General features: G+C 52.5%; 1 protein-coding gene across 1 annotated transcript; it reads right to left on the bottom strand.

Moving 5' to 3' along the window:
- Nucleotides 1-9,349: 9,349 nt before the first annotated feature.
- Nucleotides 9,350-12,602, bottom strand: SIX6 (SIX homeobox 6). The gene is made up of 2 exons (XM_074868986.1): nucleotides 11,361-12,602; nucleotides 9,350-10,152 (listed from the first exon to the last, which is right to left on the bottom strand). The coding sequence occupies exons 1-2, from the start codon at nucleotides 12,386-12,388 to the stop codon at nucleotides 9,984-9,986; spliced, it is 1,197 nt and encodes a 398-aa protein (XP_074725087.1). The 5' UTR covers nucleotides 12,389-12,602; the 3' UTR covers nucleotides 9,350-9,983.
- Nucleotides 12,603-14,272: the final 1,670 nt, after the last annotated feature.

The following is a 14,272-nucleotide window of genomic DNA, read 5'->3' as shown; positions in this document are numbered from 1 at the left end:
AGTCCTATCCATTTTTATACCCTTCATGAGACAGGTTCCTTCTACCTCTGCAGGAAAGCTCACCACGAGGATTTTCTTAACGGCTCGCAGCAGAGATTCTTCTGGAGTTATGATGCAGAATTGCCAGGGTGGAAAGAGATTTCTCTTACGCCCTGCTGTGCACCCTGTTACAAAGTTTTTCATGTCCAGTTAATTAAATCCCTGAAAATTGCAATTTTATGTTGTTGTAGCAGGATCCAATTTAATGGCCACTGAAGTCAACAGGAACCTAAGTCAACAGGAACCTGTCTGCTAATCTTAAGACATGTTTGGGTCTGGCAGGAATTGACAGCGAGATGCAATGTAGAACTCAGCAAGTAGTGCTGAAGGAAATAGTGTTTATTTATGCAACAAAGAATTAATACCATTCTATTAAAGAAATGAAAGAAGTGTTTCATTATTTACACCTACTCTGCAATGTAATGAAGGAGTCAGTCTGCTCCATTGCTCTTTATGTCTTCTGATACTTTGCTGATGCTCCCAGTAACTTCACGTCTTCTCTGAGCCTTGTCCCCATTGCTTAAATAAATATATCCAATAACTGCAACCAGGATCAGCAATGCCTGTGTGAGTGGCTGGACCAAGGCACCGGACCAAGGCACCACACTCTTACGTGTGTGTACTTGGAAGGTGAAACTTAGAAATCTTGTAATGGCTGAGTCAGTCTAGTAACACAAACAAACTTGAACAGCCAAAGCGTAGACCTACATCCGAATGTATGTACAGTGACATACAGAGGTGACATGTGAACAGCAAGTTCGAATGCCTGGAAGGCCATGAGAGCCTCAGCAAGGTGACTTATTCCTAACAAAGCACAGGAAATTGTTAAAAGTAATAAAGATAACAAATGAAAAACATGCTGCAGCACTGTTAAGAACAGCCTTTCTTCTGTCACCCTGTCTCACACAATGCAGATGTGACCCCTCAGCCCCTCGATGCTTCTTGGCACAAAGAGCCCTATTGAATTCAGTGGGACCAGGGGGGAGCTGGGGGCTGCTACCCATGAAGGTAACGGTTTGTAGGATCAGGGTAGCACACGGTGACAGCTCAGTCCTGCTTGCACGGTGTAGAAGAGCAGGGAAAAAAAAGGCATTTTTGATGAAATAGTTGAAGCAATGGGATTTACACTTTACCAGTGTTACACTGCCCATGAAGCTTGCTCAGTTTGCTGTTGCTAGCAATTCAGATATTGTCCAAGCTGTCCTGCTCATCAGTGCATGAACTCTGAAAACACTTAGCCACTACCAGCTCTGTGCATTATTTCAGCTGGAAGAACCATGGTAGGTAAAGTAACGATGATGGATCTAAACGATAATAAAGTCTCCCTGTTGAAAATTTAAAGTGCTATACAACTATTTTTAGTGACCTCTCCAGCTGAGATAATGCAGAAAGCTAACTAGATGTGAACATCCATCTTAGGTGAATTGATTCTTACAGTTTGCAAACCAAGGTGAATTGTAGGAGGTTAATGTTCATGCTCCAGTACAAGAGATATCAGCTATATAAAAAGATGTATACTGTACATGTAAAGCAATAACCTATTACATATCTAATGTGGATGCGATTGTTTTTTTTCTCTTTGAGCATGTTTATTTCCATAATGGACATTTAGTTTGGACAGAACACTAAGAGCTCCCTCCCTCGTATCCTCCTCCCTCTCCTCCCTCTGTATGTGTATACACGTGTGACGTGTGTGGGCACGAGAGAGGGAGAAGGCTTTTGTCTTTGATTCAGGAAAGCAAAGTTTTCCTAGCTGGGGTATTCTGATCCCACACTGAGGCAAAGTATTTAAATCTGATTTTCTAAAATAAAAGACATTTTAAAAATGTTTTTAAATGGATTTTTTCTTCCTTAATCATGCTCCAAACCTAAGTTCTTGGGTTAGTATTTTCAAATTCAGGACCTTAAAATGAAGCATCTATTTTCTGTGACTTCCTAAGTAAAAGAGCTGAGCACTGTCATCTCTCTCTCTGCAAGGAGATGCAGAGCACTGGATGCCTTTGCAAAATGCGGCACATATTCCAGGACTGCTACAGCAAATTCTTTACTTCTCAGAGCTCATTTATCTCAGAAAGGCTCCACATCTAGCAATGCAGCATGCTTTCCCTCCCGTCCAAACCCTCTGATGGCAATTAGCAACATCAATAAGTAATAGAACAAATACTTGTCTCTAAAAAACTAAGCCACAGGCAGAGCAGCTCATTCACTTTACTCTGAGGCTGCATTACAAACCTTAATTTTTTCTATTTCATCTGCTTAAAGCCCCAGTTCTACAAACATTTATTTTTGAGATTAAACACTTGAAAGTCAACGGGTGATGAAGGATGGGTGAAAGACAAGACCTAATGCTGCAGGGACCCAGGGTGAAGAACCATATTCACCAAGTACCATGCACATCGAGGATGCCACAATAAGGAGGATCTTCAGCCGAGTCCCTGTGGCTCAGCTCTTTAGCAAAGAGCTTTTGGAACAGAGAAATGAGTCTGTTGACCTCTCAGGTCCTGGAGACAGTGAGTTTCCAGGAGAAACAACACCAAAAGAAAAAAGCAGACACTGGCTAAAATACTGTAATAAGAATGTTTATTAGCACTGCATAGTAATAAAATGAAGTATTACTGAAAAACAGCTTTAAAAGGTTAGAAACAGGTGAGCAGATCCACCAAGGGGCCATGAACTATGTACTTGTAAGTACCAATGTTACTCTAGTATTGCTTCAAGAGCCATTCCCTATGGGACACATCCCACCACTGAAGCCCTGAAGTACTTCTGACCCAGGAGTGATCCGCCAAGCCAGTCTGCTGGGAAGTACTCCAGCAGTTTAAGCTTAACAACCAAATTGGTTAACATCACTCCTTCAGCACTTGCGGATGGCAAGGGATAAAGAGGATCATCAACTGAGTGGGAACAATACTCACTTTGGCCTTGGCAGTCTCATCTACCTCTGCCGTCAATAGACAGAGACAAGCTTTTGCAGACGGTGAACTTGATTAGAGAGCTGATCTTGGTTAAAACTGTCTAGATCTTCTTGCTGCAAAGGATGGAGGGGGAGGAGGGTCGGACCATCTCTCTGGGTAACAGAGCCAGATTGACAGTGCTGGATTGCTGCACTAGCATAACTAGAGGGGGATTAGGTGCTCTGAGTCACCTACCTGAGAACTTCTCTCTCCCACAGACCATGTTGGCAACCTGCAGAGATCAACCTCCTTCGTGGCAGTTTTGGGGACATCTGTGCCCGTGGCAGCTCCAGGGACCAGCTGCTGACCTACACACGAGCAGGCACATGAGAAAGAGATTGCAAGCCAAGGTAATTTTGAAGAACAACCCACAAAGCCTTCAAATTGACTTGAGAAACAACCCGGCCTGAAGAGCCATTTCCAGTATAAGTATCCTGATAGAGATGTTTATGAGCACGCTTTTCTCCCAGCTTATAGACACAGCAATTTGCTCCCTGAAGAATAGTTGCATGTCTTTGTGTTTCTTGGAAGTGCCTGAAAAACACTGGACCTGTGTGTCCCTATGTGTGGCTGGCATCGCTGTACATTTAATGGGGAATTATCCTACAATATGATGTTCCAGAAGAACTATCATTCTGTCCTCATCTACCTTGGTATTACAACTGTGTGGTATGAAAGCATTTCAAGATTGCTTCTGAAGAAGCACATGTATTTCAATAGGTGAAATTGGGAGGAATGGGGTCTCTTTGTTCTGAATGGAGCCACTAATGGTCATTGGAAGAAGGTTCAACACAACAAAAGTCCTCCAACTGAAAAAAATCATGTCCTGCTCTCCCGTTGCAGAGCTCGCCATTGAAATCAATGGGTCTTGAAAAAGAGAAGGTAGCTCTAAAATAAAACTCCTCACTTGTCCTAGTGAAGCTCCAAATAGTGTGTCATTCTGGGTTACTATGGAGTTATCGAATAAAGGCTGAGAAGCTTGTTCCGTTGATCAATACGTGTGTGTGTGTGTGTGTGTGTGTGTGTGTGTGTAGCTCTCAGCAATGGCTGTGTATCTCCTGGAAGCTCCCCTCCAAAACCTGCATTCATCTCCTGTGAAGTTTTCTAAGGAGTTGAACTTCTGAGACTAGTACAAATAAGGCTTGGGTGCTCAGGACAATTGGATGCTCCCTTTCTGTTTCTGCCACAAGGTTATGATAACCTCTCTTTTCACATCTTTGCTTTATATCAGACTGCTAACAAATAACAATAAAAAAAAAAAAAGTATCAGGAGGAACAGCTTTAAATGGAAATAAAGATATGTGACTAAATAAAGATATGTGACTAAATGGCTGTTTGGGATGTCTCAAGTGATTTAGTCTGGCTGTATCTGTACGTTAAAACATATGAGGGCACTGAGGTTCATCACTTATCCTATTAAAACATTAGAAGAGTCCCTGGCATGGGATTGCCTCAGACCAGGCAGAGCTGTCCTGCACAGTCCCCAGGAATGGCTCAGCAGCTAGTATGGGGTGTGGAGCCTTTCCCATCAGCAGTATGGACACAGCCCCCCTGGTTTGGAGGGTAAGAGGGCTGAAAATCTTGGAGCAGGGCCCCCACCAGTGGGCAGCAGTGCCAGGACATATCATTTGATAGTGCAGATGTGGCAAAGTGCTCCATGACATGTCTCTACTGTGACAATGAAGAGCTAAAACCCTTCCAGATGTTTTCCAGTCAGGAGTCTGTACTGGATGAAGGCATGTTGGGGGACCACATGAGCCTGGTCTCTATGTGGACACCTTCCCGACAAGTCTGTCCTGGTTGCCTGAGGGTGAGCTGCAAATCCAGATTTTGGGGTTGACAAGCTCCCAGTCTTGTCTGACACCATCTCCGTCTTTATTTGGCTTGGGATAGGCATGGTGGGGAGGGAGTCCTAGAGGTCCCACCAAGCCCCTCCTTGGGCACTCCTGGAGAGGAGATGCTTTTCCCCCAGTCATAAGTGGGGAGGGTGCAGATCCCATCCCACCCATGCCATAAGTGTGGGTCACAGTGGGGAAGGCCACAGGGGTGGGTTTAGCTCAGCGCTATGGGGAAATCCCAAGAAAAGCCACTTGGGTTTTACTTTATACAGTGAGAGAAGATCCTGTGAGGGGAGAGCAGTAGGTGATTGGCACCATTTTTAGGCTTTCTGGGACAGAAATAGTGGAAGCGGTGGTGAGGGCTGATGCCCTGAGGCTGACTCCAGTGGGATGGAAAGGTACTAGTCAAGTGTAAGGAGACAACTAATGATTGTGGAGGTCTGGGGGGCCATGGTGCCTCTCCCCCACCTCTGGGAAGAGACAGAGGGGACAAATATCTGAACCCACTTTGCTTTTATAAGCTTTCAAGCTGGCAACTTGCCTTCAAACCATATTTCTTGCAGGGGAAGGTGTGTGCCAGAGAGGTCCATGTCACCGATCAGAAGGTAGCAGGGTTAAAATGGGCTCTCTAGGGAATTTCTGCATTTTGGGGGGACTTAAGACTGAATGTAGCAAGTGGTGAAGGGAGGAAAGCCACTTCCCAGCCTTTTGCTGGGGGTCTTGCAGCCTGTCCTGAAAGAGAAGGGAACAGAAATCCAAGACCTTTATCCATCACCCCAGCATCGAAAATAAGTGCTGATAGAGTGCAAAGTGCTGTATCCCTCGGGGGATCTGACATGACATGTTCCTCCCCTTGATTCCCAGCTAGGTCCCACCCTCTGGGCCCCCCTCAGGAGGGCACACCAAGGTCAGCCCAGGGTTCAGGCTCCTTTGTGGGTGCTGGGGCTGCAGGGTGGCCTTGGGGAGGGGACAGGAGAGAGGACAGGTCAAAGTCTGGCAGCTTCTGCACCCCACAGTGCCCTTTCCGTTTGGCCTCCCACACCTCCATCCCCACCTCCAGCAAACACATTTGTATCATCTCCTGGAAAAGAGAGAAATAACATAAATATAAAAAAGCCAGTGCCTGACAGTGCTTAGAGGCAGGTAGAGACATCATTGAGGAGTATTACACTCTCCCTCATGGTATTACCCCTGCATTGGCCAGGGGTAACTGGATCTGCGATAGAGTCTGATCCTCCCAAGCCTTTAATTGGATGCGTGAAAGGTCCAAAATGCATCTCACTCTCATGCTTCCTCCAGCTATGAGATGCAGTGTCTTCTTGTTACACAAGGCCACTTCCCAATGAACCCGGCCTCCTTTCTAACCTCTGATACCACCCAGCTGCCAGGCCAGCAAGCTGAGGCAGACCCTTTGTAAAGGAACCTTCCCAGACAAGTGGGGTGCTGGTGGCAGCAAAATATTCAATAGCTTTCCCGACATCCACCCTTTTCTCTACACATAAAATGCTGTAGTTAGATGAGGGGCAAAAGGCGGTGGCAGAACAATTAGGGAACAATCGCTCTCTTCGGTGGGATCGGGCTGTGGGACAGGAACGGGACAAGCGCTCTGCAAGGCTTGTGCAAACTGGAGCGCGAAGATCGGCGTGTGGGGAGCACCCGCGTGTGCCAGGCAGCAGCTGGGGCAGCACTCCCGGCCTGGAAAGGCCGGTGTGGTTTTTCCAAGGCTCCTGCATCCCCCAGCCCTCCCTCCACACCGGTTTCCACCACAAACAGCAGCAGCCCTCCTCTGCAGCGCCGGGGCTGGGACAATGCACCCCGGATAAGTGGGCCTTCTGTCCCCAGCTGCACCGGGGCCAGGCTCTCCCCAACCTGCAAGCCTTTTGCTTTCTTTTTTCTTTTTTTTTTTTTTTCCTCTTGCAAAATCAATTTGCGGACAGCTCACTCATTTTTTCTCCTTGCAAACTTATTAGCTATTCAGCCCCGGCGAGCACTCGTAAGCATCCTTTGTCCCAGGGAGGGCTGGAGACCCCTTCATTAGCAGTGATTACTCTGAGCAGTTTGACAGCCTCCCAGCCCGCTTACAAGACTTTCCCATTCAGCCCTGCCCGGGGCTGCCCTGCTTCTCAAAAGAAACGGAAATATTCAAACATTTCTCCCCCCTTCCCCGCCCCAGCTGAAGAGAGGAAAAGCTGTTTCTCTTCTCCGCCCTCCCCATTCACTTCACTTTTGATACAATATTTTCCTTCTTTGTTAAACCGGAGAGAGAGGGGTCAAGGCAGACTTTTTAGCGACCCTTTGCTGAGCGTTTTGTTTAATGTAAATACAAGCTCCCCACCTCTTCCTCGATTATTATTATTATTATTATTTTCAAAACAGCCGATGGTTCGGGAGGGCGATGGCTTGGGCTGATCTTTAGGGAAAATAAAATGCTGAAAATGCCAGGGGCAGGGCATTCTCTTTCAACGCAGGAAGGGAAAGGGCAGAAGGAAAATAAAAGGGGGGGGGGGTGGTGAAGCGCGATTTTCTTCCGTGGGTCTTCTCGGTACAGCCAAACGCGGGCGGCGCAGCCCCGCGGCCCCGACCCCTGCGCGGCCCCGGCGGTGAATAAGCGGGGCTGGGAGATGCTCAGCTCTCCCGGTCCTCCCCCACCAAGCAAGCCCGGGGAGGGGGGCTGCTCTTCTCGGGGTGGCTCCGTGCTCGCCCCCTCCCCGGCCGCCGTTTCGGAAGGGGCTGATTTGTGCCCCCTCTGCGGCTGGGGGCACGGAGCATCGAGGGAGGGTCCCTCCATGGCCCACTCGGGAGAGACAGTGTCCTCATACCGCTTAAACGCTTTGTAGAAATACATAATGTTCACGTCGCTGCCTATTGTCCAAATTCCAGCTTTTTTAGTTAAAAAGAAATCCCACCTTGTCAGAGGCCGCGCGCGTATGTTCATATAATTCTCCACCTCTCTATATGTCTTTTCGAAAGCTTTAATTCCCCACAACAAGCGCTACTACTCTGCCCGCAGAAGCCGATAGAGAAATCGCAACCCGCCTCACCGACTCCCGGGGAAGGAAAGACAGAACACGGTGTGTTTCAGCAGATTCCGTTTTGAGGGCGAACAACCGCTTTTGCTCCCCAAAAAAACTCGTGGGTGGGAAGCACTGCCCGCCAACGAACCCACCACCAAAACCAAGGCAACCCCCCCCACCTCGTTTGTGGTTTGAGCTGCAAAGCCGGGCTCCTCTTGCACGGCTCTGCCGGGGATAAACCCGGTGGGGTTTAAGAGGCAACAAACCCGGCGCAGGGTTGGGGTGCAAGACGCGCTCCGCGCCCCCCCCTCGGGTAAGTACCCCCAAAGGGAGCTGGAAACCCCCGCGCTGCCCCCGCTCCCCACCGCTGCCCTCCGGCCGCTCCCGCACTCGCAAAACACGGCTTATTTCCCTCCCCCCGACGCCCTAAATTACACCCCGCCAAGGAAATAGCTGCTTGTAAACGGGCTTTAAAAACCAGCTGATAAATACCTGCTGCCTGCCCCGTCCCTGGGATGGTCTGTGAGGAAAACCAAGGTTCATGCATGGGGGGTGAAACGCGGGTTTAGACATCGGCAGTGCCAACAAGCTTTAAACGCGGATTTAGGCAGAGGGGGAAAAGCCACTGCCGAGACGGGAGTATACCCCCCGCTAGAAGGCGGCACGGCTGAATGAATCCATCGCGGAGCTGACACGGCCGCCGAGCCCCCCCGGCCGGCTCCGTAGGGCCGCCGGGGCCGGGGGGGGGGCCGGGGCGGTGCCGGCAGCCGCGGCGGGTCGGCTCTGCCCGGGTCCCCCCGGGCCGGCCTTCGGCCGCTCAACAAAACGAGCCGAGGAATCAGCTTACCGGGGAGGCATCTCTCGGAGGACAGGGAAGTCGAGGCGATGAGACCGAGCAGACAAAAAAAGCACAGCTCAGGCGATTTAAAGATCAATGTCAAATTGTATAATATAAAATCCTTCTGCTGGGGGAAAAAGCTTAGCGCGCTCCTTGGACCTGGCGTTTGGTCTCCTCCAGCAAAACCGCAGCAAAACAACGCGAGGGAGGCGGGTGGGGGGGTCAGTCCCTGGCACATCGCAGGGGCTGGGATTGGGGGGATTTCGCCCCCGTTCCGGCCCTTCCCGCGCACGGACGGCTGTTAATACCCATCTACTCCTTGCATTTGCCAGGTGAGGGAGGAAGCTTGGCTTCCCCGGCTGGGCTGTCCCCAACCATTCCTCTCCTTTTTTTTTTTTTTTTTTTTTTCATTTTTCCTCGTCCCTGTCCGAAAATTCTCCTCCGGATTTCCGTCCCCGGGCACCCACATCCTCCGCCAGCCCCGGACCCGCTCCCCTCACCTCATCCCGGCTCCCCCCGGGAGCAAAGACATCACCCCCGGGCCCGGGGACCCGGTTATTTCAGATCCTGCCGAGCTGATGCTGAAATACCCGTGGCCTCGGAGATCTGCTCTGCGTAAACTGGCGGGCTTGAGACCGACACCGTCATTTCAAAGCAGATGCGAGGGTCGTTCACCAAATATTTTATTATGATTTTAGGCTGCTTCATACAGTTTCGTCCTGCACATGCTCTACAAGTCACCTGTGCACATAGAGAACAAGCCAAAAATAATAATAATTATTAATAATAATAATAATAGAAAAAATCTACCATAGCAATCCCTTAAATAAGTAAATAAACATTATATATATATATATAAAAAAACCCCTTTAAAGTAAAGCAAAACCCAACCAAAAGAACAGCGTCTTTTCAACATGAAACACCCCCGCGGAATAAGGGCAGGCGCTCAGACATTTTGCAACTTGGCATTCGGGTTTTTTGATGGTTTGTTTTTGTTGTGTGTTTTTTTTTTTTTTTTAGTGTTTTGAGGGCTTTAATTTTTTTTTTTTTTAGGCATCAATTCTGCAAATCTTTCGAAATAAAGGCGACAACGAGTTTTATCACGTTTTTTAATGCAGTCTGCTGCGGGGCTGGGATGGAGGCGCGGGCGGGCGGCGTGTGGCCGGGGAGAGCCCCGTCCCCCGGCTTTGGCGACCGCGGCCGGGCCATTGCAAGCCCCGCTGCTCCGGCCGTGTCGGCAGGCAGGCAGGCGGCGGTTAGCCGGACCTCCCGCTCCCCCCGGATTGTCACGGCGGTGGTGTCAGATGTCACATTCACTGTCGCTGGATGTGATGGAGATGGCGGAGGTGGCCGCTTTGCTGGAGAGGCTGGCTGCGGGGCTGGAGGCGGCCCCCACCGCCTCCCCGCCGCTCTCCTCCTCCGCTTGCAGCGAGCGCACCGAGCCCTGCGTGAGGACCTGCTGCTGTAGCCTGCAAGGGGAACCGGCACACACAGCATCACCGCCCGCCCCCCGCGCCCCGGGGACCCGCCGACAGCCCCTCGCTTCCCCCCCTCCCCGGGGGCAACACCGACAGGCACACCCGCGCCGCTGCTCCCACCTCCAGCTCACACCAGTCATCCCAGTCGGGCGGCTCTGCCTGAGAAACTGGGTGCCCACCCCAGGGTCAGCCTGTCCTGCGGCTGTGTCGTCCCCCCCCCGCCCCGCCTTCCGCAGCCTGTCCCCGAACCGGGCCTCATCCGAGGGGTCGGTAATTCCCCGCAGCATCTCCCGGGCGGCGGTTCCCCTCCGGCAGGCCGTAAATCTTCCCCCTCGCCCGATGGAGGGGGGCTGCGGCTGACAGCACCCCCTCCCCCGACGTGCGGCCGCCCGGCTGCGCGCAGCGGCCCGCGGGGCTGCGTGGTCACGGGTGGACACCACCCCCCCCCCCCCCCATCCCCGGGCTCCTGGAGAATGAGATAACGGGGGGACTCTGCTCCCTTCCCCGCCTCCCGGGGCGTCGGCTTGTGCCGCTAGTGTGGGGGTAACACGGCGCATTTAGAGCCGCGATTTTGTTCTTTAAGATTAAAAGAAAAAAAAAAAAAAAAGAAGAGAAGAAAAATAAAAAAAATGAAGAAAAAGAAGAAAATTATCCCAAGAAACGTTCCTGGCCGGCGCCGGCGGAGGTGTGGGGCAAGGCGGTAAAGGAGCAGGGCCCGCGGAGGGTCACTGCTGGCTCTGCTCCGGATGGACATATATAAAATAGGTATCTGTACGTCCGGGCAAAACTTCGACGGGAGGTTTCTCCCTGCGCACGTTTCACGGCCCTTCTGCCGCCAGGCCCTGCCGCGGCCGCGCAGCTCCGCCAGCCGCCGTGCCCGGGGGTCTCCCTCCCTCCCTCTTCCCCCAGGAGCGGCCAAGGGGGAGCCGGGGACACACACACACACACACACACACACTCCCTCCCCTCTTCCAAATAACTAAGTGAAAAAGACGGAGGGTTTTCCCGCTGCCCCCACGTTATCTCGCTGCATTTCCCGGGGAGACACTTCCCGGCTGCTTTCCCCGGCCCCCGAGGCGGGGCTGGTGCCTCCGCCGGCAGCCTCGCACCGGCCCCCCCGGCCCCCCGGCCTCGGCGGGCGGGGGCGAAGCCTCCCTAAGGGGGGGCCCTGTGCTCCGACGGGGCGGGCAGCACCTTACCTGTTCTTAGCGGCTGCTGCCCTGTCCCTTTGCCTGCGGTTTTTGAACCAGTTGCCCACTTGCGTGGGGGTAAGTCCCGTGGCCTGTGCCAGTTCCCGCTTTTTGCTGGGGTTGGGGTAAGGGTCCTGCAGGTACCACTCCCGCAGCAAATGCCTCGTCCGCTCCTTGAAGCAATGTGTCTTCTGCTCGCCGTCCCAGATGGTGCGGGGCAGCGGGAACTTCTTCCTCACCCGGTACTTGTCCACCGGCCCCAGGGGTCGGCCCCGCAGCTTCTCTGCCTCCTGGTAGTGCGCTTCCAGCCAGAGGGCTTGCAGCTTGGCGTGGGACTCCTTGGTGAACTTGTGGTTCTCCAGGATGTGGTAGAGCTCCCGGTAGTTCCCGGTGTGGAAGGCCACGATGGCCCGGGCTCTCAGCACCGACTCGTTCTTGTTGAGGGCCTCGCAGGCCGCGGGGGCCACGGGCAGGGACCAGAGGAAGCGCCCCAGGCGCTCGATGTCCCCGCTCTCCTCCAGGGTCTCGCAGACCCCGGCCACCTGCTGCGGACTGAAATTGAGGATGGGCAGCTGGAACATGGAGGCGGCGCCGGGCTCCGCTCCGCGCTCCGCGCACCCCCGGCGATGCCCGCCGCCGCCGCGCACAGCCCCGCGGCGGGGAAGCGGGCAGCGGCCCCGGGCGACCGCCCCTCGCTCCGCTTCTGCCTCCTCCGGCGCCGGCGGAGCAGCCGCGGGAGGGCCGGCGGAGGGCGGAGAGGCGATGGGGAGCGCTCGGCGGCTCCGGCGACTGGGGGCGGTGGGCAGGGGCGAGGCGGAGGAGGATGGAGCAGGGAGGAGGGCGGGCGTGGGGGGAGGGAGGGAGGGAAGGGGGAAAAAAAAAGGAAAAAAAAATTTAAAAAATAAAAAAGGGGTGGGGGGTGAAAAAAAAAAAAGGAAAAAAGAAAAAGCACAAGCCCAGCTCCGCGCCGCCGCCGCGCTGCTGCGGGAGCGGCTGATTTGCTGCCGGGCTCGGCAGATTGGCTCCCGGGTTTCCATGGCGGGGCTGCCACTCACTGTCAGCCGCTGCCAATCACGGCGGAAGGCCCCGCACCGCCGGTCCGCGGCACCTCCCCGCCCCGGCTCCCCCCCCCCCCGCCCCGGCTCCCCGCCCCGCTCCCCGGGCTCCCCGGCCCGGCCCGCTCCGCTCCCCGGGGGCCGCCGCCCCGCTGCGGGCAGGGGCAAGGCGGAGAAGTGGGGAACACCCGGTACCCGCCGCCGTTTGCTGCCGGAAAGTTGGAGGGAGCGGCCCCCGCGATGGGATAGCGGGGACCCCGCCACACACCCCCTCCCCGGTAAAGCTGTGGGGTCCGGCCCGGTGCGGCCCGCACGGAGCTCGGCGCGCCCGGGTTGGGAGCGGGGGATAAGGCAGAGCTGAGAGATCAGATTAAAACCGGCTGCATCCCCGTGACAGTGATGCTGGGAGTGTCGGTGACAATGGATGCAGCGGGAGGACCGCAAGGAGAGCCGAGATTTAGGGAAAAACTCCCCCCCTTCCCCTCAAGATTACTTCCCATCTCTGTTAAGACAAGGAATTATCTGCAAAGAGCCCAGCGCCCTTCTCCGACCAAATAAAGCTATATCTATCTATATATCTATTTATTTAACATTTTAAACCTTATTGTTTTCGGCTGAATGGTCCTGAATAGACGCCGAGAATAGTCGCGGGGAGTGAGAAGTCATTTGTAGGTCAGGACAGCGACTTAAAGCAGATTTCAGGAATCTTTTGAAATATTGATCACCCAGTAGTAATCATTCCCCGAGGTTTCCCCCCCTCCCCGCGCCCCGAGGTGAGCGCCCGGCCGCCCCTTCGGAGGAGCGGGGGAGCCTCCAGCCGTCTTGGGGCAGAGATGAAAACACTTTCTGAGCTGTGAGGACACGATTTGTTTTCTGGAGAGAAGGGGGGGGTGGAAATAACAATCAGAAATTCACTCTTTATTCTACAGCTAGCTGCTCAGTGGCAATTTCTTCCCGGGAACATTAGGGACCATGCTCGGAAAGGCAGCATATATTTTGAATTAAACTCAATATGTTCTCTCCTCTGCTCTTTGCATTTTTCTTTTTTTTTTTTTTTCTAGAACGCTTGTCAAAGAAATCCCTTCTTAATATGATATCTTGTTATTGTCTCTTTCCCCCTTCTCTATTCTTCTTTGTTTTACTTTTTCTTACTGTTTTTTGTTTTCCTTTCTTCCCTTCTTTAAGCAAGCTCCTTTGCTAGTTGCCCGTAGACCAAAATTAAACAGATTTACATTTTCTCCAATCATTTCTCGGCAGAAATGGAGCCGGACCGGGGCTCGCCGTCTTTTCTTTAGTATCAAGTACAATTTGTCTTTTGCTTGTGAAGATTTGGTAAATCAGAAGGCAGATAGATAGCGCAGATGGTCGGAGGTGTCGGGTCAGATTATGGTACGCCTCAGTACAGTGCTAAGCTCATTCTGACGGAAAACCCTGATATTATTTTCACAGATCTACACAGTTCACTTGAAAAAAACCCTTCGAGCCATTTACATCATTTATGTGAGGCTCACAGCTAGCGGGATGGAAAAGCTTTCAATACTGCTCATTTTCATAAAACCCGACAGAGCTGGGGAGACATAAAAGCCCAGGCAAAACTCACGAGTTCAGAGCCACTCCACAGAAACTTAAAAAATAAAAGGGAAAACTCTTCGGCTTCACTTTACAGACCCAGGTTTGATTTGCCGACCCGCTTAGGGGAAAAAAAGGGGGAAGAAAAAAATCAGAGAAGGGGAAAATATCATCTATAAATATTGCTGAGGGAGGGTCCCCTTCCAGCCCTGTCCTCTCCGCCAGGGAAAAACGGGAATATGAGCAGCTCAGTGAAAGATCCCAAATCACCACTTCGGACAGACAGAAAAAAACCCC

This window comes from Strix uralensis, chromosome 4, assembly GCF_047716275.1.
Source record: "Strix uralensis isolate ZFMK-TIS-50842 chromosome 4, bStrUra1, whole genome shotgun sequence".
In the NCBI taxonomy this organism is placed as follows: domain Eukaryota; kingdom Metazoa; phylum Chordata; class Aves; order Strigiformes; family Strigidae; genus Strix; species Strix uralensis.
This window is presented reverse-complemented; position numbering and strand designations above follow the sequence as displayed.

Coding starts and splice junctions, on each gene's coding strand:
- SIX6 (XM_074868986.1), bottom strand. CDS start 12,388: ATGGAAACCCGGGAGCCAATCTGCCGAGCCCGGCAGCAAATCAGCCGC. Junction 10,153..11,360: donor GCAGCAGCCGCTAAGAACAG/GTAAGGTGCTGC, acceptor TTCCCCTTGCAG/GCTACAGCAGCAGGTCCTCA.